The sequence below is a fragment of the Erigeron canadensis genome, chromosome 5, assembly GCF_010389155.1.
Source record: "Erigeron canadensis isolate Cc75 chromosome 5, C_canadensis_v1, whole genome shotgun sequence".
Classification (NCBI taxonomy): Eukaryota; Viridiplantae; Streptophyta; class Magnoliopsida; order Asterales; family Asteraceae; genus Erigeron; species Erigeron canadensis.
Window position 1 is genome coordinate 43,362,498 of NC_057765.1, and position 22,846 is coordinate 43,385,343.

The 22,846-nt window shown below is 31.4% G+C and overlaps 1 protein-coding gene and 1 long non-coding RNA gene across 2 annotated transcripts; both read right to left on the minus strand.

The window, feature by feature from the left end:
• Positions 1-421: 421 nt before the first annotated feature.
• LOC122598984 lies at positions 422-1,717 on the minus strand. The gene is made up of 3 exons (XR_006323816.1): positions 1,521-1,717; positions 978-1,042; positions 422-510 (listed from the first exon to the last, which is right to left on the minus strand). It is a non-coding gene; the product is annotated as an uncharacterized LOC122598984 (long non-coding RNA).
• A 5,782-nt stretch (positions 1,718-7,499) lies between these two features.
• LOC122600027 (ethylene receptor 2-like) lies at positions 7,500-11,017 on the minus strand. Its single transcript, XM_043772662.1, has 3 exons — positions 10,871-11,017; positions 8,531-10,411; positions 7,500-8,258 (listed from the first exon to the last, which is right to left on the minus strand). The coding sequence occupies exons 2-3, from the start codon at positions 10,286-10,288 to the stop codon at positions 7,716-7,718; spliced, it is 2,301 nt and encodes a 766-aa protein (XP_043628597.1). The 5' UTR covers positions 10,289-10,411; positions 10,871-11,017; the 3' UTR covers positions 7,500-7,715.
• Between the last annotated feature and the right edge of the window lie 11,829 nt (positions 11,018-22,846).

Consider the following 22,846-nt stretch of genomic DNA (forward strand, 5'->3'; position numbering starts at 1 on the left):
AATAGCAGTTGTTTTAAACAATAGCACTCACTTTGTCCAGTTACTGAAATAAGCTTGAATCAAAATCAATTATTTATAAAGCCATACGAAACCTTAAAAAAGGTTGAAAAAGTAATCAAAAATTCGAAATCATACAGATTATAAAATGTAACACCATTTATAAATCAGACGTGATGGTAAAAATGCAGACTAAAACCCTTTATCCAACGATATTCCTTTCGCATCATCAAAATCCATTCAACAAATCAAAAACCTAAAAGTAAATCCTAATGTATATAACCAAATCAAAAACACTATAATAATCGAACAAAAAAAACACAAAATCAAAAACAATATCACTTTTGACGGAGATAGTAACTACTACGATGATTTGTAAAATAAGAGTAATTATTATATCAAATCCCTAATCATACACAATTGAGTTGCATAATTGGCTAAATTAGTTCTCTTCAGAAGTTCGAAACATGATTGTAAGACTTCGATTTTGGCCAATATTGAGTCTCTTTCATCCTGCAAAAGAAATATCATGAATCTGAATCGATATTGAAAAGAAAGTAAGTGGTCTATTTCCCAAAATGTCATATTTTTGATCATATATCTTGAAAATATATTATTGATGGAACCACTGTTGTATTTTTTTGGTAACGACAATGAATTAATAGGACCGAGCCCATTTAAAGTGAGAAAGAAGGTTTACGATACAAAAAGAAAAATAGCATAGGACTTTGAGGAGGAGATCCCAGCAGACTAAAGTTTAATACACTACTCCACACATACACATAGGGTAGGTAAATTGTTCACTTCTCCTAACTAATGATTAAGATATCTACTTTGCAAAGCGCTTTCTTTGGCTGATGCATTCCTTTATCATATCGTTTAACATGGTCTCCATATGTATCACTATAATATATTTGTTTTTGAAATGAATCAAAGCCAATGTAGTTGCATCTTGGCGCAAAAAAAATAAAATCCGATACCTTTTTATACTTCTCTTAGTCTGGACAAAAGAAGCCTATTCATGAAGCTCAAGTTAGAAATAACCCTTCCAATAAAACACAAAAATCAGGTCAGATATCATACATAACCTGCAATTAAAGTTTTGGAATAGATATACTAATCTAAGAAGGTGAATTCCTCCATGACATTCCATTAAACACTTTAAGTGCATTATATTAATGCCACCATAAATAGACGAAGAACATCCTTGATCACGATCAATAATCATGACATTATTTAGAGATATTCAAATGAAATGGGTTTATTCAAAAGTTACAACACTGAAATATACAAAAGTCCTTTTCAGAATCAAAACACATATACATACAATTTGAATCTATAACAAACCAATAATAAAAATTAGAGAACCAATATACTTGCTGAATTCAATTGTGTAAATATCTATACAACAAACATGCCTAGTAGATACCCTTTATAATTAACAACTCAACCAAATTAAGAATATAAATAAGAACCCTAAAATCAAAATATCAAAAAAACCTTAATTAAATTTGGGAAGATACCTGAAATCCATTACACCCGGATAACCCGTCATATTGAAACACGAGGACATCAATCATGAAATTCGGGATCGGAATGTGACCACCGCCTAAAGTTAGGAATCTGAAACACGATGGCATTAGTCTCGTTAATACTCTGATGAAGATGATGTTATTTGCTCAAAGTTGGGATTCACGAAATCAATCCTATTCAGATGAAGATCTTGTTTACTGGGAAAAAGAGGAAGTAAGATAACTGTTGCTTATATTTATTTAAATTTAATTAATAAGTTTTCTTTTTTTCGGGAATACGTGAAAGAAAGGGGATGTTATGCTGCCACCTGGCAGCTTTTCAAGTATAATTAGTTGTAGGAACCTTATTTTATTAGGGAGAGAGAAATCTGTTAAAATAAAATTCTAAATTCTAACTTTAAAATCATAGATTTTAATTTTTATATATTCACCATGATAATTTATAGATTTTAAACATATTTTGTTTGTTTTTATCTATGTTTTGATATACCTTTTATATTAAAAATTTACTAACTTTATTTATTTATCAGAGCTTGGCAAAATTTATTTCAAATGCATACCCTATCAGTTAAAGTTTTGTTACAATTTATATAGTTTTTGCTTTAAAACTATAAATAAATATTAAAAGTGAATATTAATGGAAAGATGAAAGCAAAACATGGCCACAAATTGTGGTTTAGTGTTTTACTAACGTAAGGATTGGGAGAGGGCCACGTTGCTCATCGATGACATATTGACATACTTATTACTTTTATGAGATAAACGGTAACATGAGAAGCACGGTCGACGCGACGTGGGTGGTGTATATGAAATATAAGCTACGTTTTCCTTGGATTTTTTATATGAGTCAAAGATCCATCTAGTCTAGGAATATATATTTTTTTTACTAAATAAATGCACATACAGGTCTTATCTTAATCTTCGAATAATGTCACATAACTTTGATGTATTTATTATTTAACCTTCTCGGCTCGGCTTGGCTTGGCTTCATAATATTACAAGTCAAGTAATTCTCATTTCCTTAAAACATTTTACGTACCGCTAGACTTAATCGATTATAAACGTTTGACCTTAGTCACTTTTTTTTTTATAAAGTTATTATTATTATAAATATCAAGAAAATAGGCTTACTTGCGAGTGATATATTTTGGAAAGATTGGGTGAGTATCATTTACATTTTACATGATTTTATTAAATCAGATTAAAATAAAATGGTAAATCCAAAAAGAGGCATTCAGAAATCAGAATGAAAGTAATTAGTAAAGCTGTTTACAGCCAAACAACCAGAAACTGTTTAAAGAAAACCAGCTGGCATTTAGTCAAACCACGACTCTCTTTCCTTTCCGTGTACCACAACCAAATATTTTACTCTCTATTAAATAAAGACTAAAATAACCGTCATTTCCGAAAGCCAAGCCGACCACATAAGAAAATCCAGCTCAGCGTGCTCACCACACGCCTCTCACACACCCCTCTCTCTCTCTCTCTCTCTCTATATATATATATATATATATATATGGACCCAATTTTTCTCTCTAACCATTAATTCTCAATCCATCTATCCATCCAAATTATAAAACCAAATCCCTCAAATCTCAAACAAAGCGAATACCTTACAGAATTATTTTAATCTGATTTATTATTACTATGATAATGGCGGAGAAATCGATGAGGAAGCAGAAACCTAGTAGATTACAACGGCGAGCCCCGGCGTCAATACAAATAACTCCGGCGAGTCAATGGAACGTTGCGATTCCGCTTTTATCGCCATTAGCTAGTTCACCACCACCACTGGATCTGGATGTAAATAATAATAATGATACAAATGTGACATCATCAGATTCAGAGACGACGGAGAAAACAACAACAATAAAACAAGAAGTGTATTATAAGAAATGGCAACATCCAGCTGCTCCTTTTTATTATCACCCACCTGCTGCTGCTGCTCCCCATAATTTTAATAATTCTAACTTTTTATTACACTCCTTCATTTGTACTACTACTACTAGTATTGATTAATTTATTGATTGATTGTTACACCTTTTTTTTTTTTTGTTACAAGGTTGATTCATCATTTCATCAATCAATCAACCAATCCTCATTCATAATTTGTAGTAACTTGTACTTGATTTGGTAGATAGTGACGGTACGTGTTTTTAGATCTAACGGTCAATCATTTCATTTATTTATTTGTTAATCTTGATATCTTTTGTATAGAATATAGTTTACCAAAATCCTAGAATAAAATATAGTATGAAAGAATTAGATACTACGAGTAATAAACTAACGATTAACGAAGGGGTCTTTACTTGATTCATGTTGACTACTTCCACTACTATGATATTTAGGTACAACACATTTTTTTTTAGACAACTATTTTTCACATGAAAATTCCGCATATATTTACGGACTATATTTTTTTTTGTCGATTAATATTCTTATATACTGAATAACTTTTATCGTACTTTCGACCTTGCCTTGCCAACGCGTCTTGTCTTTGATCCCTGTAGTAAATGATCGTCTTCAACTCTCATAGGCACATGTTTAAGACTGGAAAACAACTTGTCGAATTTGTGGTTTTGTTACCATATCACGGATCTGTCTTATCAACAAAGCAATACAAAAAGCTAGAAAAAAAAAGTCACAACAGCTAGAAAGGAATACTTGAAAAAATAAAAGGTGTATCTTTTGTCAGAGTGGGATTCTTGTAAACAAACTGCTTTGATCCATAGTCCATAGTAGTCAAATCATTTTAGGCCATCAGTTTGTAAAGCCCATGAGACATAGTAGTCCAGCAAACTTGTACAATCTGGCCCATTAGCTTTAGAATCTTCAAGCTCACCTTTATTTCCATGTATATATATTCCGACAAGGTTCTAAGAGTAACACAAACACACTATAAGACAAGATGCTTTAAACATGCTAAGATTGATAAAGCTATTTTAGTATATCTTAACATAATTTGGTTGAAATGGTTAACACCTTTTCTCTTTACATACAGATGTCAAAATTTTATTCTCATGTCTTGTGAGGATGTCGTCTTTAATCTTATATAAGATTTAAAAATAATCTATCTACTTTAGGTTACGGATAAACTGTTTATATCTCAACCTTATATCTCAACCTTTTCATACTTTGTTGCGGTATTAGACCCAAAATCCATAGAAAAGGACATTGTGACCCCATTTGAACCAAAACAACCAATTTTATATGCTACATAGACCATTTTCCTTGCAAACTGGTTAAATAGAAGGAGGTATTGCCTGTTCAGATTAGCTCACATTACGAGTCTTTTTGACTTAAATGTATGAAATCTAATCAAGGTGTTTGGATTAGCTCACGATAACTAGCCTTTTTGACTCAATTGTATGAAATCTAACAAGGATAAATATATGATTGTTTTTTCAAAATGTTAATTGGTAGCTCACCAATGTTTTCTAAAGCTAGCCCGTATGCATGCATATTCGTCAATAATTTGTATTTCATGAACATTAAGGTACTGGACATTATTATAGGCACCTGAAGGCTGAACCTAGTCCATTGGTGTTTGGACTTGAGCATTTAAATTAAGAGCGATACGAATATGACCACAGTTCTTAAAGCTGATTGTGGACTCAGTATGGGCACAACTGACTTTTAGTAGTCAATTATAGACATGTCCCCAAAGTTAGTTTTTTCAAACCGGTTCTGGAAAAATGAAAACCAAACCCGGTCAAATTAGTTTTAACCAATCCGGTTTGGTTTTTGGGAAACCCATCGGTTTGAAACAGGTTAGGGTTTTGGTTCCCAGAATCGGTTTTTTACCGGTTTGAGACCGGTTTGATTTCGGTTTTTGAGGAAAAAAAACCTGAAAAAACCTAGAAAATGTCAACCTTTAAGCAAAGCCGGTTTTTGGTCAAAACTGGTTTTTATCGCGTTGACTCAAACTGATTTTGGTTCCAAACCGAATTTTGGGAACGACTAGTCGATCAATACATTAAGAAATTTTGGTGTACATTATCAAACATGTTTTAAAATATTATATTGTACAATACTTTAAAATATATTTGGTTCGTGAAGGTGAAAAATTATGATGTATGGATAATCACTCATTTATCATTAAATTAATTTCATATATGTATATATACACTTATACACAAAGCTAATGCAATAGTTTTTGATTTTGTGAAGCAACGATATTAATAGTTATAGAAATAAAAATATTACTCGTAATACTAGCTAGACTAGGCATATTGGAAATAATATATACATTTTTGAAATGGCTATATTCGCTAACATATATGTACAAAATTCTACAAATGCCTCTTTTCTTGCATGTGAGTATGTGTCTATGTGACATTCCCACAACAAGATTATAGCTTTTAACAGAAAATAAAATACAATGATCAGATAAGTTAGTTACTTAATTATGACACCACGTTCGTCAAACTTGTGTTTCACTTATTGTTTAGACGACAACAGAAAACCAAATACTAATCCACTATAAGAAAGGGTTAGTTCATGAGCTACTTGGTTAGATTTTCATGATCCTAATTTAGTAATTTGATTTACTATTTAGATACTTATATTTAGTCTTGTGATGTCTATCGCCCCTAACGATTCACATGTTCCTTCAATTCCATTTAAATTATATTATTGGGTTACAAACATTACATCTAATGAAAAAATCAAAATGTAAATGATTGATTGTTCATAATCCACTTGTGAATGATTGACGGTCCATACTTCATCTATTTAGTCACCTATCGTGACAACTTAATTGACATGACACAATTTTCTTTCTTATTTTAATTTTCACAATCATTTCATATGGATTGTATTTGCGTTTCCGAAAAATAAAATATGCTTATAAAGGAAAATGATTTATCCTCCTAATAATTTTAGCTGATGACATGTGGATACCATTAATTCTTTTTCCCAATCTCACATCCTGATTTTCCATATGTCACAATCCTACTAATTAGGAGGATTTTTAGGCTAATAAGAGGATTGATCATTAACCGTTTCTAAATTACCTTTTGATAGACTATAAACTTCATTAGTCCTTTGTATGTGCAGTGGCTTATTAAAGAAGTCGAAGTTTAACAAATCATCATTTATATCTTACAACTTCTATTCAACTTCATAATATAGAACATACTTCAAGCATGACACAAAATCTTCAAGTAGAGAAAGGAATATTCTTTTACATGTTCATCAAATACATGTGTTATATATATACCTAAAACTCCCCCAACAATAAAAGCATTGATGTGAAGCCATTTGTACAATCAACATCCACTGAAAACGACCAGAGATACATGAATGTATATATACATAAAATAGTGATAGCGATATTAAGGTAAACCTTAAATCAAGAAATACACCCGTGAGAAATTCGGGTCCCAAATGTCATGTGATAATGAAACATATGGAAAGTGTCTATACCTGACCAAATTCATGCATGCTTCCCTTGTCATTCCTTTCACTTGAATATTGTCAAACACAACATGTTATCTCCCATTGATATTAGGTTCCTTTGCGTACATACACAATATGACACCATGTGCATGTCACATGTCATTTTCATTCATAACATGTCATCTTTTCTTTTAATAGTGCATGTAGTTATATCATTGTATCCATTCTATCTACCATGTGTTATTTAACAGAAAGAACTTTATTTAATGGAACTTCCATACATGCTCTATTGCCATGTGTTATTTAACAGAAAGAACTTTATTTAATGGAACTTCCATACATGCTCTATTGCCCTGTTTAGCTATTTATATACTAGTAGACGTTTTTAAATTGTTGTATAACTCGTTGTAAAGGATATAGGATTTAACTGTGCTAGCGTTCATTGGCCGAAAAGTCTCTAATATACTCGGGTTATACAGCTAAACAATGTTTTCTATGGACTCTGGGTAGAATAGTTGTGCCAAAATAGACTCGGGTTTCATGTTCTTAAAAATCGATGAACACATGTAATACCCTCGAACTTATTCACCTTTCAATGATTTCCTCAATGGGATTTTCATACAGAAGACTAAACCTGCATTTAACCCATCTTAACACTATACATATTAATATAACTCTAATCAATATCGAAGATATCCCCCTATCCTCAGTTAGATATGTTAGTTAACTAATCATCCACCTTATACCAACTTAGATAAGCGGTTTTGACTTTGAGTTTGACCTTCATCAGACCTTGTTGGCTTGGATTAGAACTCGCCTTAGTTCATCAGCAATACCCTGCAAAAGAACTGGTTTCTGAATGATTCCGTTCATTCCACTTTGTATGCATCTTTCCCACAACTCTTCATCCGTGCTAGCAGTTGTAGCAATAATTAACGGCCAATTGCGGCTCCTGAACTTTCTGATCCTTGAAGCAACTTCAAACCCATCTAAATCGGGCATATGTTGATCCAAAATCAAGACTTGGTAAGCAGCTACAGGTACGGTGAGAGCAGTGAGACAGTCAAAACCAGAGCTCACAGTCGTGACCACACAGCCCAGTTTCTCAAGTAGCTTACGGGTTACAGCCCGGTTTACATCATCTTCATCAGCTAAAAGAATTTGAAGGCCTTTAAACATCGAGTTTGATTGTGGTTGATGATTTGAAGACTCACTGGCTTCGGATACCCCTATCATGATTGAAGACCTATGCTGAAACTGAAGAACAAGGGACATGCTTTGGTCAAACTCTACTGGATTTGGTACTACCCAGATGTTCCCCTGCATCATCTGCGAAAAAACAGACACAATTTCAAATCACATATGCCAAGAACTTTGACCAAAAAAAGGGCGGATCGGAATGGGTGATGGGTCTGAAAACGTGGGTTGCAAACCGTTAGAAATATAAAACAGCCTGTCCGAACAATTCATAGGTAAATGGACTGAAAAACCATACGATAACTGTGATTCTGTGAACACATAAACATAACGAACTTTAAATATCATGACATAACTTTCTTGATAAAGTTTTAAATAAATCAATTTAAACAGAGAATACTAACCTGAACCAACTTTCTGCACATACCAAAACTCAAACTTTCCTCTGCTACAACTCTACGGCTTCTCTGATCACTGGAAGACCGTCCCAGCATAGAAAAAGCATCATTAATCCCGATTTCAAACTTCACTACTATATATCCTTCATTAAAACGCCATTGTTGATCATTGGACCTCCAAGAACGCCATTGTTGATCATTCCTTCCATAGCTACCACTCTCTCTTAAGATCTTTAAAGTCAAACAACCACCTCCATTGCCCCAACTCAACAGATTTCCAACCATATGTAAGATCACCTGTAAAACCCTTCTTTCATCTCCAATTACATTATCTGGTAGATATTTATCGACATTTATGTCAAAGTCATAACCTTTATAAGCACACAAACACTTTGCAAGACAAGCTGCTTCTTTAATCATACCATGAAGCTTGAAAGATCTCATTTCCAATGGGAACTTCCCATTATCTTTTGAAGAATCATCCATTACATCATTGATTAGCATCGAAAGAACATTGCTTGTCTTGACCATTGTGTCAACAAGAAGACGTTGTTGACCATTTGAATTCTCATCTTGTAAGATTGAAAGCAAACCCATGATGGAATGCATAGGTTTTCTTAAACCCTTGCTCATAACCGTTTGAAATGAGTTCCTAGCTTGGCTGGCCCTCATTGCATCCTGTTTAGCTTGCTGCAAAGCTTGATTTTGAGCAACTAACTTGTCTCTCATAAGTCTAGATTCTTCCAAAACTGCAGCATGGGAGAGAGCAACGGCTACTTGGTCAGCAACGACTTTCACTATTTCGAGCTCAGAATTAGTCCAAGATCGAAAATTTCCACCGGGAAGAACCAGAACTAATATTGCATAACAAGCTTGAATCATCTCAGGTGTCCCACCCTTAAAGTCAGCAACTCGAAGCATTGGCATACGGATTGCAGCCACGGCTCCAGGTTGACTAGACCCTCCACTACTAAACACGGATAATCTTGATTCAGCTTCCAACAGTCTCACTACTTCACTTCTTTTAGTTTCTTGAACATCAGAGTCGTTTATCGGGATGGAAAATTGATCAGAACTAGAAGATGCATTCCCTTTTAACTGATGGGTGAGATTCATTACTGTTTTAGCTTCGTCCGGCATCCAAATTGCACAATTTAGTAAATCTAAAGTCTCAGATAACTTATCAAGAGTTGTGTAAAGTATCGTGTGGCGATCAAGGGACTTTCTTATCTCTTGTGTGAGCATGCGAACATGCCAACCCGCTTCCTTTTGTTTCTTGATCATACCCATTTCTCTACCTAGATCCCAAAACTTCTTTCTTAACATAAATTCTCTCACTTTAACTTTCAATAGTAACGGAATTAGAGAGAATAAAGTGATAGCAGTTGCAAAAGAAACTAATGCGGTAAGGAACTTGAAAACGGTGAGTGCAAGCATTAACTGAAAGGGGTGAGCATCGTAAGTCCAACCGTTGAGCAAATGTGTCATCCCACATAACACAATGAAGAGAATGAATTGAACTAGTACCCATTTAAAAGGCACATTTGAACAGCTAACAAAATAAAGAAGCTCAATGGGGATCGAAAAATAAGCAATGGCTATCAAGAAATCACTAACTTTTTGTGTTTCCATTATGTTTCCATACCCAAAGAAACCTTCAACTTCACAATTACAACCCGAGAACCCATTATCAGTAGCCGAAACACAGATCAAGACAACGAAAATAATCGCGAAATAACCTAATGTTTTCGACATCGGATTCATCAAACTGTTTACCAAAAACACATATGTACAAGTTTCTCAATCTTTCTATTGTTCCATAACTTCTGATCATATTATACACAACCCTCAAATTCTCTCAACATTTCCATCATGTTCATCCAATAACTTCAAGAAAAACAGAAAATTAAACAAAACATACACAACTTAGTTATAATCAAAAAAGTAATTCTTCAAAATATCATCTAAAAACCAAAAACCTTTTCAGAAACTAAATCTAACACTGCATGTACCAAAGGGTGTTTTTTAAGGAGTTGTTTGTAAAAAGAAAATAATGTTTGGCAGAGAAATGATTATGAGAAAACAGAGTTTTGGCAAAATTAAACACCCATTTTATTTCATCTTCTAAGCTTGAAGTTATTAAACTTGAAGAATTTGCTAAAGTATCATCCATAATTTTACACAAAAACTTATGACAAGAAATTTAACAAAACCAAGAAATTCCAAATTCCAAGCAAATTAAACACAAGAAACAAGAAATAGCTTAAATTCTGGAAGAAAAAAAGCGCCCACAAAAAAAACAATAATGTAGGCAAACAGTAAGCAAAAAAGTATATAAATTTGTACCTTGCAAGAAGAATAAGAACAAATCTTCAAAAGCAGCCATGATTGCTACCCAAATTACTCCAAGAAACTTTTTTTTTTTTTTTTTCAATTTCAGAATTCCCACAAAATTGAAAACCCAGAATTAGTACAATCTTGTTTAGTGATGGGGAAATAAAGAGAATGAAAATCAGTTTTCTTAAAGTGTGGGGAAACACTCTAGGAAGAAAATAAATATATATGTATGTACAGATGCATGCACCCACCAAAAGTCTTTATTTTTATTTAATAATATTTATATATCTATATTTGTTACCCCCTATTAGTAGTACTCTAGTAGCACACTTGCAAAATCAGATAAGAGAAAGAGAGTTTTAATTAGTTGGATTTGTAGCTCCTTTGTTTTGTTTTATATGAAAAAAAAGATAAAATTGAAAACTATATTTTTACGACCAAGGTTTATTTTCAATATACTTTGAGCGTAACCGTCCTATATTAAAATCAAGTTGACTGAATAACAACACAAAAATAGCGATCGAACATCTCACCTCATACTATGCATATTGCATTAGTTAAGTCTAACTTTCAATTCTTAACATTTTTTGTTTTAAAAATCTAACAAGTACAAGACACAAATCGATTCAATTGAAAAAAGAAAATAAAAAATTGTATAAATATAGTTTATATAAAAATTTGTATAAAAATTTATATAATAATAATTTATAATTTATATAGATTAATAAATTTATATAAAAATTTGGAATTATATTTCTAAAAATAAAAAGTACGCTTCTGTGTGAGTATTGAGTAGAACATAGAAAAACCTATATCTTTAAATTAAAAAAAAGGGTAAATTACACTTTTCGTTCCTAAAGTTGACAGCTTTTGCACTTGTCGTTACTAACGTTTAAAAATTACAATTTTAACTTTAAAGTTGACAACATTTCAATCAAGGTCCTTCCCCTAGACGACGTTCATTTTTTGCGGTTAACATACGCACGTGCGAAACACGTGAGAGTATTAATGTCATTTTCTTATTACACCTGATGGACTAAAAGTGAAAAACGTGACATGTTTAGAGATGAAATAACTACACACACACACACACACACACACACATATATATATAACTCTTATTTTCTTCTTCTTTTTCTTCTTTTGCTGCTGTAAGAACTGTAATCTTTTAAATGAATGAATTAACGAAATAACTATACATATATATATATATATATACAAACCCTATAATTTTTTTACGCTATGCTTCGATCGTACGTGTATATTGAATTGCAACACCATTAACCCTAAAATAACGCGGCTGAGGTGGGAGAAAGGAGAGACGAACTTCCGTCGTGTTCTTAAATACGTCTGCCCTGTGATCATTTAGAAAGGAAGATTATGAAATGTTTGGTATGTATCATCGTTTCCAAATACAATAATATTGTTTATATGGTTTGTGAAAATTAGTGATGGTCGGACCTGAATGGATGGTGGCGTTGCGATGGTTGATCACGATGGTGGTGGCCGGATGTTTGAAAGGGAAGAAAGGATGCTTATATATATATATATATATATATATATATATATATATATATATATATATATATTATAAATAAGAGTTTTTTGAAATCAACCTCGATCCTGTTTTTTGAAATCAATATATCTCCGATCAAATTAATAAGAAAGAGTGGGTGGTGTTTGGCACCAGCAGCAACATAAAAGATCTTTTTTGAGATCAATCAAGACATGTATCACAAGAGGAGAAAAAGAAGAAAAAGATAAGAGTTTTTGCAATTTTCGTCTCTAAACATGTCACATTTTTTACTTTTTAGTCTCTAAGGTGTAACAAGGAATTATATTAATACTCTCATGTGTTTCGCACGTGCGTACGTTAACGGCAAAAAAGGAACGCCGTCTAGGGGAAGGACTTTGATTGCAAAATGTTGTCAACTTTAAGGTTAAAATTGTAATTTTTAAATGTTAGGAATGAAAAGTGTAAAAGCTGCCAACTTTAGAGACGAAAAGTGTAATTTACTCTTAAAAAAAAATGTTAACTATAGTCCTAAATTAACATGTAAATTTAATGGTAAAAAAATATGTGAATAAAATTAGTATTACTTATTTTAAAAAAAATTGGAAAATTACGAAAAAGAGAATAGGATTATAGGATTGTTAACCCCATCCATCACGATGGATTTTGAACATACGCCTAAATAGATATGACAAAAAGTATGAGATTGATTCCAATCATTCCATATTTCAAAAACAAAGTTAATAACCACAATCATAGAAAAATTTCTTAACATAAAAGTTGGGGCATAACCACAAGCATAGAAAAATTTCTTAACATAAAAGTTGGGGCGCCTAAAATGTATTTTTGGTATTAAATATTAGGTGACGTGTTAAACCGAATTAGTTTGGTGGATTTTCCATAAATAGACCCGAACGTGATTCTTAAAAAAATATATGTTTTCGGGTGATTTTACCCTCCTTTCGTAGTCATCATTTTGTATATCTCTAATTCACTAATTTTATAACTTTACCAGATTTGCTTTTCGCAAATGTAATTTCTTATTGTAGAAACTCACATCGATCTGTATGAAACATTAGCTTAGAAATACATTGTTTTTATGAGATTTATTATGTAAAAAAAAAAAAAAAGACTCAACAGAGTAACTATACAACTCGATAGACAAAATTTCTACTTTTAGCATATATAATCATATACATTCTTAGATAAAATAAAATATTTATGTGTTATAAAATTTTCATTATATGGTAATTATTGTTAACAACTTTTTTTTCTTGATTGTAGTTTCATATCCATTTTATGTCTTCTAACTTACCATCTCTTTAAAAAAAAACTCACCCGTAAGTCCCCAAATCTTCTTTCCAACCGGCCAACAATATAATTTATTTATTTTTTCATCATTTAATTAGTATTCGACTATTCTCCTTTAGTTTGTGACTTTTGTGTAGGTTTTCTGCTATGGTTGCTACTGGTATATATGGGTTGTTTTTTTTTTCTTCTTCTTTTTTGATAATCATATCAATTGTTCAATGAACCAATTAAAATAATGTGACAGCATAAATTATGTTCATTGAACAAAACCTCTGAAAGCGAATTCCCAAGGTGGTATGTTGCTTTGCAATTTAATTAGTAATATGTGTCATGTCTCTTATTTTTTGTATAGTTTTCTTAATGGATACTAATTTGTAGCTTTTAATAATTGATCAGTATTAAATAGGTGTTAGCGGACATGGATAAATAGATAATCAGCCAAAAACAGAAACATGCATTTTTGTGCGACTTGGGTTGCAACGGCCTGTTGGCGACACTTTATGTTTGTTATACGTTTACGTTAAAGAGACGCCAACCTGTAAAATACACAACTTATGTCACAATGTTAAATTAAGGGGACACATGTGATGAAACATTCGACACTATTATTTGAGCTTGCTGAATATGTTACCGGCCATAAAGGTACTATACCTATAAGAAGTTAGAAACATCGTCGTAATATGAGATTTTTCAAATTAATATAGAGTACGAAAAGGTAATTTACATCTAGATATGATTAATTAATTACAATGGTGTGGTTTCGTCTATAATATTGTAAGTTTGTAAGTAATGAAGAGTAACAAGACATGTACACACGAATTCTAAAGACTTGGATTGCGTTAAATGAACGGAGTACTAAACTACGAAATACTCTGTAATTTCCTACTCCGGATAAGATTAATAAAAATAACAATAAAGAATAAAATCAATGTTCTTCTTTCAAAGGGGAAAGAAAATCAGTTTTGTTGGTAGTGGGGTGGGATCCACTTGCGTCTGCATGAACACAATTTGGACATTTGATCACAACGTCTCATTCATCCATCCTCGATCGGTATGTCGATCGATCACTTTTCATTTTTTTAATAGTTTAGAGCATCCCAACGTGTAAATGAAAAGCTTTTATTCTCAAATAAGTTATACATAGTTTATTTTATTACCACTGGGAACAATAGTTAATAGTTAAAGTTAACTACCATGATTTCTTGTTATTAATACAGTTTCATAATTTAGAAAAAATTCACCCAAAATAACAATTTTAAAAAGAAACAAAAAGTAAACAAATATCGAAATTACTTAATTATAGATATGTCTAATAAAAAGTTTGTCATATGAAATTTATATGTATTTAAAAATAATATTTTTAAAACTATTATAATGTGAAACAAATTTGAAAAAAAAATGTATTTATTTGCTATTTATTTATATAATCAATAATAGACTTAAATAATTACAATAATCAAAATCCAATCAGTTATTTATACATAAAAATATTTTAAATGAACAATTAAAAAAAACATGTTAAATAAAATAAATATATACAAAAACATGATTGATTTAAAATGTTAGATGTTAATAATCTAGAGTATATATATATATCTATAACTCTTATAAAATATATATATATATATATATAGCTCTTATAAAACAATAGTTAACCAAGCATTTTAAAGCCTTCTTGCAATCTAAAATTAATTTGAAAAATTGCCACATAAGATTTTATCCTATGTGTCAACTCCATATTTTACTTTAAATAAACTATATATTTAGAAAACAAATGAACGTATATATGTTAAAATAAATAAATATATATATATATATATATATATATATATATATATATTGTAAGAATCTAAGATCTTCTCATTAGATAAAATGATATCTTCCCTTTAGTTTAAAAAATCACGTCTATACCTAATGATATTTCATTAATCTTTTTTATTCAACATTTATATGAGGTTCCTTTCGTTTTTTTTATGATGATTATATGAAAGTTTGTTCAGGCCGTTGGTTAGTTGGAACTCTTATCGCATTAATTATTAGTGGCAATATTTAAAGCTTATAAGCTTTTTTATCACCACTAAATTATATTCATCTTATATGAGTTATGAGCTTTGTATAATATCATAATTTTCGTTCATATCATTATGAAAATTATGTACAATTTTTGGTTTAATTCTTTTTTCTTTTTTTTGAAATTTATGATAATGGTTAATATAATCTCTTTTTTCTTTTGTTTTTTAACAATACAATTTTTCATTGTGATGATGAGAAACATATTATGATGGTAGACGAAGAGTTAGTTCAAAACAAGTGTATATAACAATTAGTTTAATGATTGGATAATGAATACGTTATTGCTAATTTAATTAAGTGAAACTAAATACATTGTTCATACATATGTTTTTCTTTACAATCATTATTGATACATTTCATTAACTCATTTGTTCACATATTATTAAGCGTTTCATTAAATGTTTTTTTAAGCAAGTTTAACTCAAAATCTCACTTTATTGAGCACCTTTTTAAAGCAGCCGCACATCGTGCGGGTAAAAAAATCCTATTATAATATATATATAGGGTCCACTAAAATTGATACCATGCGTATGAGTTTTAAGGCTCGTATATATATATATATATATATATATATATCAATTCTATAACTTATAAAAGTTTTAAAATTCAAAAGAAACAAAAAGGAAGAAGTGAAATGTAAATAACCATAAATATAAAAGGGATAAAAAAAAAGAACAAAAGGGAGCACTGATATTCGAACTAAAAATATTCTAGCATAGATAAGCATGTTTTAAATATATATAAGTATTATTTAATTACAAACTACATTGGAAAAAAAGATGAAACGCAAAACAGATTGCAACATGCCAGAATTCCAAAATCCCAAAAGAAGAAAAAAAGTGTGCAACAAACCAAAATTAGAAATAAAAGCCACACAAAACACAACATAACAATATCCAAACGCCATGCAAGTGAAATGTTACGTGTCTGTTTCTAATAGTGCCACTTGGCACAAAGTTTGTGGCAAGGGCACTATTCATCATTCCATTCAAGTTAATAGCATATATAATATAATATAATATAATTGGAAGACTTTTTCAAAAATAACTTAGAAATTTATAAGGTTTTGGAGGTGAAGGCAAGAATAATGTTTTATTTTTATATATTTTTTAAATATTAGAAGCAAACTACTTAAAAGTTTCTGTTTAACGAAATGGCTTATTTTTTCTCTTTATAACTTTTAATAAGTAAACATATAATATAGAAAAGAAGGTTTTCATTAGTTACCACATATTTGACATACTTTAACAAGATAACTATTGAGAGTAGCAGCTCATAACAAAATAAAATCCAACACCAATCCATTTTGCATTCAAGTAAAACTGCAACCAAATTAACACTATCATAATAACTCAAACAAATCCATTTCCACCTCAACAATACCAAATCCATTGTTCCTAAAATCAAAATAAAATTCCTCGTGGTCAAAAACAAGAAGCAGAACACTAAGACTCCATCATACACCTTATTACAGTTCAAAATATAAAGCCACCCATCTACCCAAGACTGTAATTCCCAACAAATCAAGCCACACTAAACTAAAACATCATAAAAACTCTTAACCATGAACTTTGCATACCAAAACCAAACCACCTGCCAACTTGAAAACAAAAACACCAACAAATTCCAACAAAAAAAAAACTACAAATCAACTATAAACAGATTCATCATCCTAAACAACCTTATAAAATTCCTACAAATTAACACCCAAAACCACCATCTCATAAAAGTATGATCCAGCCTCAACAATGGTAGACAAGCAATCCAAGCCCAAGAATTAAAAAGTAGCTCAAAAGCACCATAAGAATCGAATTCTAAAGAACATACAAAAATCCATCTCCAACAATGGTGGCTTGACCAGCGGCGCTGGTGGTTGGACCAGCGGCGCTGGTGGCTGCTGTTCTTCTTCTTGCGTCTTTGTTTGGCTCTCGAATCACTTCCTTGTGTCTTGTAACTTCATAGGCTTCCTTCTTGAGTCACTTGATGTCATTTACCCTCTCTCGCATCTTTCGTGAACCTGCATAAACACATCATTCATTAAGTACCAATAGTTCCGGAATAATAACTCATTTAAGCATAGAAATGAATCCTTTTATTAGAGGTTTTTATCACAAAAATGGACGCTCATCAGGTAGTAAGTTTGGCTAACAGTAAAGGGTAATGGATGGGACCGTAGCCCCGATACCACAATTGGATACCCATTGGCTCACCCCGTATGAGCCATATGATGTCGATACAGTACCTCCATCCTAATCTCCACATGATGTGGGTACCCCGAAGGATCGAACCCGCGTATTTAAACTTCACATGTGGGTCTAGGCTTCATTGGTAACGTGTACCTTAACGAAATTATTTTTTGTGCCAAGCGGGGATCGAACCCGAGACCTTAAGGTAAACAAGTGTTTTCCTTACCACTAAGCTAACACCTTAATAGTGCATACTCCCGGTTCTGCCATTGAGTTTTTGATTTGTACGTGTCAAATCTATCTTCACCATCGAAGTCCCTACTTGTCTTAGAGAAGGTTTCCCACTTGTGAAAGTGGTATTCCACATACTCCGCCCACATATCTTCGATCATATGCTTCCCTTTTTTTTCATAACCTTTGTTAAACGCTCGCCAAACCATAAATTTCTGGCAGCTTCCATAATGACTACAAAAAAGACTTCCAATGCCTCTTTCAAGGTCTTTTTTTCAATTAGTAAAAGGTTGTCCGTATCAAGTTTGATCGGTGTTTTGAATGCAGAGACAACCTTATTATAATTAAAATTACACATGTGCTTCCAATCGCCTTTCCCAGTACCATATGAATAACCAATTCAAGGGGCAAGGGGTACTGCACCCTCAATTACCAGATTCTTATCTTTAATATTAGCCATTTCTCTGACCTTCCCGAATTCCAGACCATCTTCCCATGTTGCGTAGCCGATGATGTATATATTGTCTACTCGCAAATAGTATCTCGCATGGTAACGTTTTTGAGGCTCTAATTCGAGGCTTAAATCAATCCCGGGAGGTGCTTAATTTAATTAAATGGTCAAGGATCAATATAAATCCTTTTCAAAGATAAAAAGATCTTTATTAAAGTTAAGTATATCCGACTCTAATTAGGATAATTATCTTAAGAAAGAAATCGAATAACTATGACAACTAAATCTAAGAAGGATAGGAAAAACTTTAACCTTTTCCGCCAAGAAACCTTCTCCTATAAAAGGAGAAGGATGTCTCCACATTAGGCACGATCTCAATCGGCCGAAACCTTAACACACATATTCTTAGTGTAAAGAGGCATTGCCCTACCTTTGGGGAATTGCCAATAAACCCTAACCCCTTTTCCCATTGTCTTCAAAGAAGTCTCCCGCGTTCGATAAAGTACTAGGCGCGGTTTGATATCGATGCACAATCATAAACCATTTTTTTTTGTACCACTATGTATTTTTAGGTTGTTGTAGTAAACGAATCACATACCTTCCAATTATTACTTGAAGATGGTATGACAACCTTTAGAAGCATGATATTCCAAGGTGTCTTATAGTTAAACAAATTATAAATATGTAGTAGTACGGTACGTATAATTGTTCATTTATACCAATGTTTGGTTTATGTATACGCTAGTTTAGGCGGAAAAGAAGAAGAGGTTTCCATTTGTGACTTATGATCACATATATTGCTAATAAAGTCAAGGTTTATTTGACTCATTGTCTTCTCAATTACACGTTGTCCAAATTAGGCATCAATTAGCTAGTAATGATGCGTTTTACTTTAGGCCAATGAATAAAGACCAACCGTTTATATGTACTATGCATACTTGAAAAAGTCAAGATATCTGGGGTAAGTATTAGATTCTTGATGACAAAATATAAAGTTAGCTATAGTCAATTGTGTTTTACAATAATACTAGCTAATCACCCTGGTTTAACCCAGGAAACTTAATTAAAAATTTAAAATCAAAAAATATATAGAAATATGTATGTAATTTGTTGTTAATATATTATAATTTGATACGGAGATAACAACATACTTGTAAAGATGAACATTAATGTATAAAATCGATTAGATTGATAAAAATTAAAAAGTAACCATTCTAAATAAATGGTAGATATGAAACTAAATTTAAAGAGTTAGGAAACATTTGATTATTTTACATATTAATTAAAAAAAATTAAGGTTAAAAAAATAATATGAAAAAAAAAGAAATGACATATTGCCTAATATAACCACTGGGTTAAACCCCAGTGGCTAGGGGTGTTTCATTAAACCTGCTATGCGGGGCATCGGGGGAGTTTACTCCAAGGTCTCAAGTTCGAGCGCGCCTTGGTAAGTTCTCATCGATGGTATTTTCCAATAAAGGATGTGGTATGGTGTGAAAGGCTATTTAAGATTCGCTTAGTGCGAGATCCTTTCGTTGAACGATTAACACAAATCATACGCGTCTGAGGTAAAATTCACTTGTAAAAAAAACATTTTGCCTAATATAAAAAATAGTTTTTGAAAGAAAAAAAAAATCTAATATGACATCATATTTTTTTAAAAATAGTTTAGGAAAAAATGATGATATGCTATATAAGTAAAAAGTTTCTAGAAACAATCTTGTTTTATTTACATAAGAGCGATAATGCTTTCTTTTTTAATATATGGTGCATTATAATTGTAACAATATATAGTCTTCTGTTTGAGCTGATCAACCTTTGGTTACTTTGTTAATTAAAGATCTAGTTGAGGTACTGTATATAGAACTTGATTTACGCAAATGGTCTCGCATACGTATTTTCTTCATCGTAACGTCTTCTCTTTTACCTTTGTCTACATTGTGAGATACTTTGTTATACAAACAAATGTAATCATATAATGCAAAAAATTAATTGAATATTTTAAAATCTAGTTTCATTGTATGAATGCATTTCTTTTTTAGAAACTTTATGTAATCTGATTGAATGGATCTGTGACTAAGCCCATATACATAGTAAGTACATGGGCCATCAATGCCAAGACTCAGCCCAAAAACAAAACCCAGTCTTGTTTTACTTTTCCGTATAACACACATCGGTCAATCGTTTAATGAAATCGATCAAAAACATTAATTTCTACTCTTTTTTTTTATATATAAAAATCTTTTACAGTTCTACTATTAAATAGAATTGAATACATAAAATTCTTCACCACATGTAAGTAATTCTTCTTTTGATATGAAGCTTAATTTCACATATGGATCGAATTTCATAAACATACGCTTTGGTGTGCAGTGCGCCTATTTTGTAACAACGAATTAGTTGCCACACTAACAAAGTACTCGTAACAAGGCATGTGCTGTGGCAGACCCTAGACCATTATGTCCTTAATAAAATATTTAGATCGATGTGCTTTATTATATCTTTGGACTTGGTATATATATTTAGATATAGATCGATGTGCTTCTTGAATAGTATAATTTCAGGTTTGATCACAATATACATAACACAGTAATTAATTAAGTTTATAATATTGGTATGTTCTTGTGAACAATATGACGATCGATCTTAAACTGATCATACTAGTAGCTTGTAAAACTCATACTATATATAAATGTTCACTTCCAACTATTAATTCCTAGGTACTCGATTAGCTAGCTAGCTAGGGTTAGTTCATACAATATACATACGTACGTCTGCTCGATTTACTTAGTCAGATAAGCAAGAATAACGTACATTACAAAACCAAGAATCATAATTTATGCAAATTATACCATATATGATTACACAAATTAAGATCAATATCACAATATCTGACATATGTATATACAGAAGTACTTGAGTCATGATGTTTAACTTTTGGTGCGTGGAAGTACTCTTTCAGGTCTTATATATTAATCATATCTCCTCTGAATAGCTCGCTGATGAAAAGGAATTAATTACTTAATTTCATGTATATATAAATATTGGATAAGCAAGCAGATCTAGAACAACCTAGCTAGTGATCATCGCAAGCAGGTAACTATATATATATATATATATATATACGTTCTTCATTTCCTTAATTAATTAAGTTACTTCGTCGATAGGAATATTATTATCCAATATGAACCATTTCAGACTCATAATTATTCATGTACAAGTTTGCCAAACTGATATTTCTTGTAAAAGTTTGGTAATGGATTAAGATGGTATAGTTATTAGCAGATTAAAGATTCGTATGTACGTAAATAACGTGAACTATGATTCTATGAAGATGACAATTGACAATCAAAATTGGGTGGAAAACACTATGTGTACCTATCAATCTACGTACACCTTATAATTAGTACCAATTATATTATTGTTTGGTAAACATAAGCTAAGACTGATACATTCCATAGTTATAAATAAACTAGTACAATAAAATTAGCATTGTCAAAAACCAGCTCAGTAGCCAAAATACCAAACAATAGTTAGGGACTGTAACTACTTAAACCTTCCAAGGAAACAGCTAGCATATTATTTTGACTGACAAATTATAGTCCATGTTAAACAGAAAGCTAGCATATATTGTTGCCGCATATATCTAAGAGAGGGATCGAGACCACATGTGCGAAAATTATATATAGTACATCAAGGTGCGGATATATATATTAAGTAGAACTGATCAATCAGTTCTACTAAGGTTTCATTTCAGGAGCATATATATATGCAATATAATTGAGAAAATTTCCTTCAAATCTAGCTTGCTAGGGTTTTAATTATTAAGATGATATATTTCACTATATATAAGTTTTTTTTCTCCAGGAAAAATGGCCGGACTAAGTGGCGTAAGAACACATTCATATACTAAGATCTTACAGTTCTTATAAAGTTGATCATATGATTCTTGGTGGCACAAGGAATATATAGAAGTTTATTTTGCTCGATGTTTTCTGAATTCAAATTAGTATACTATAATTAATTAGTTGTATAGAGTACATAAAATCCGCCATACAAATAATAAGGATTGTACTATATACCAAACAATTATATATAAATGCTTCAAGTAAAAATGTATCTATATATATATATATAGAAGGAAATTAAGAAGTACTTCACCCAAAATATATAACGCCCAAATATGCTTCTCAAGTTGTAGTGCAGTTCATAAGATTCAA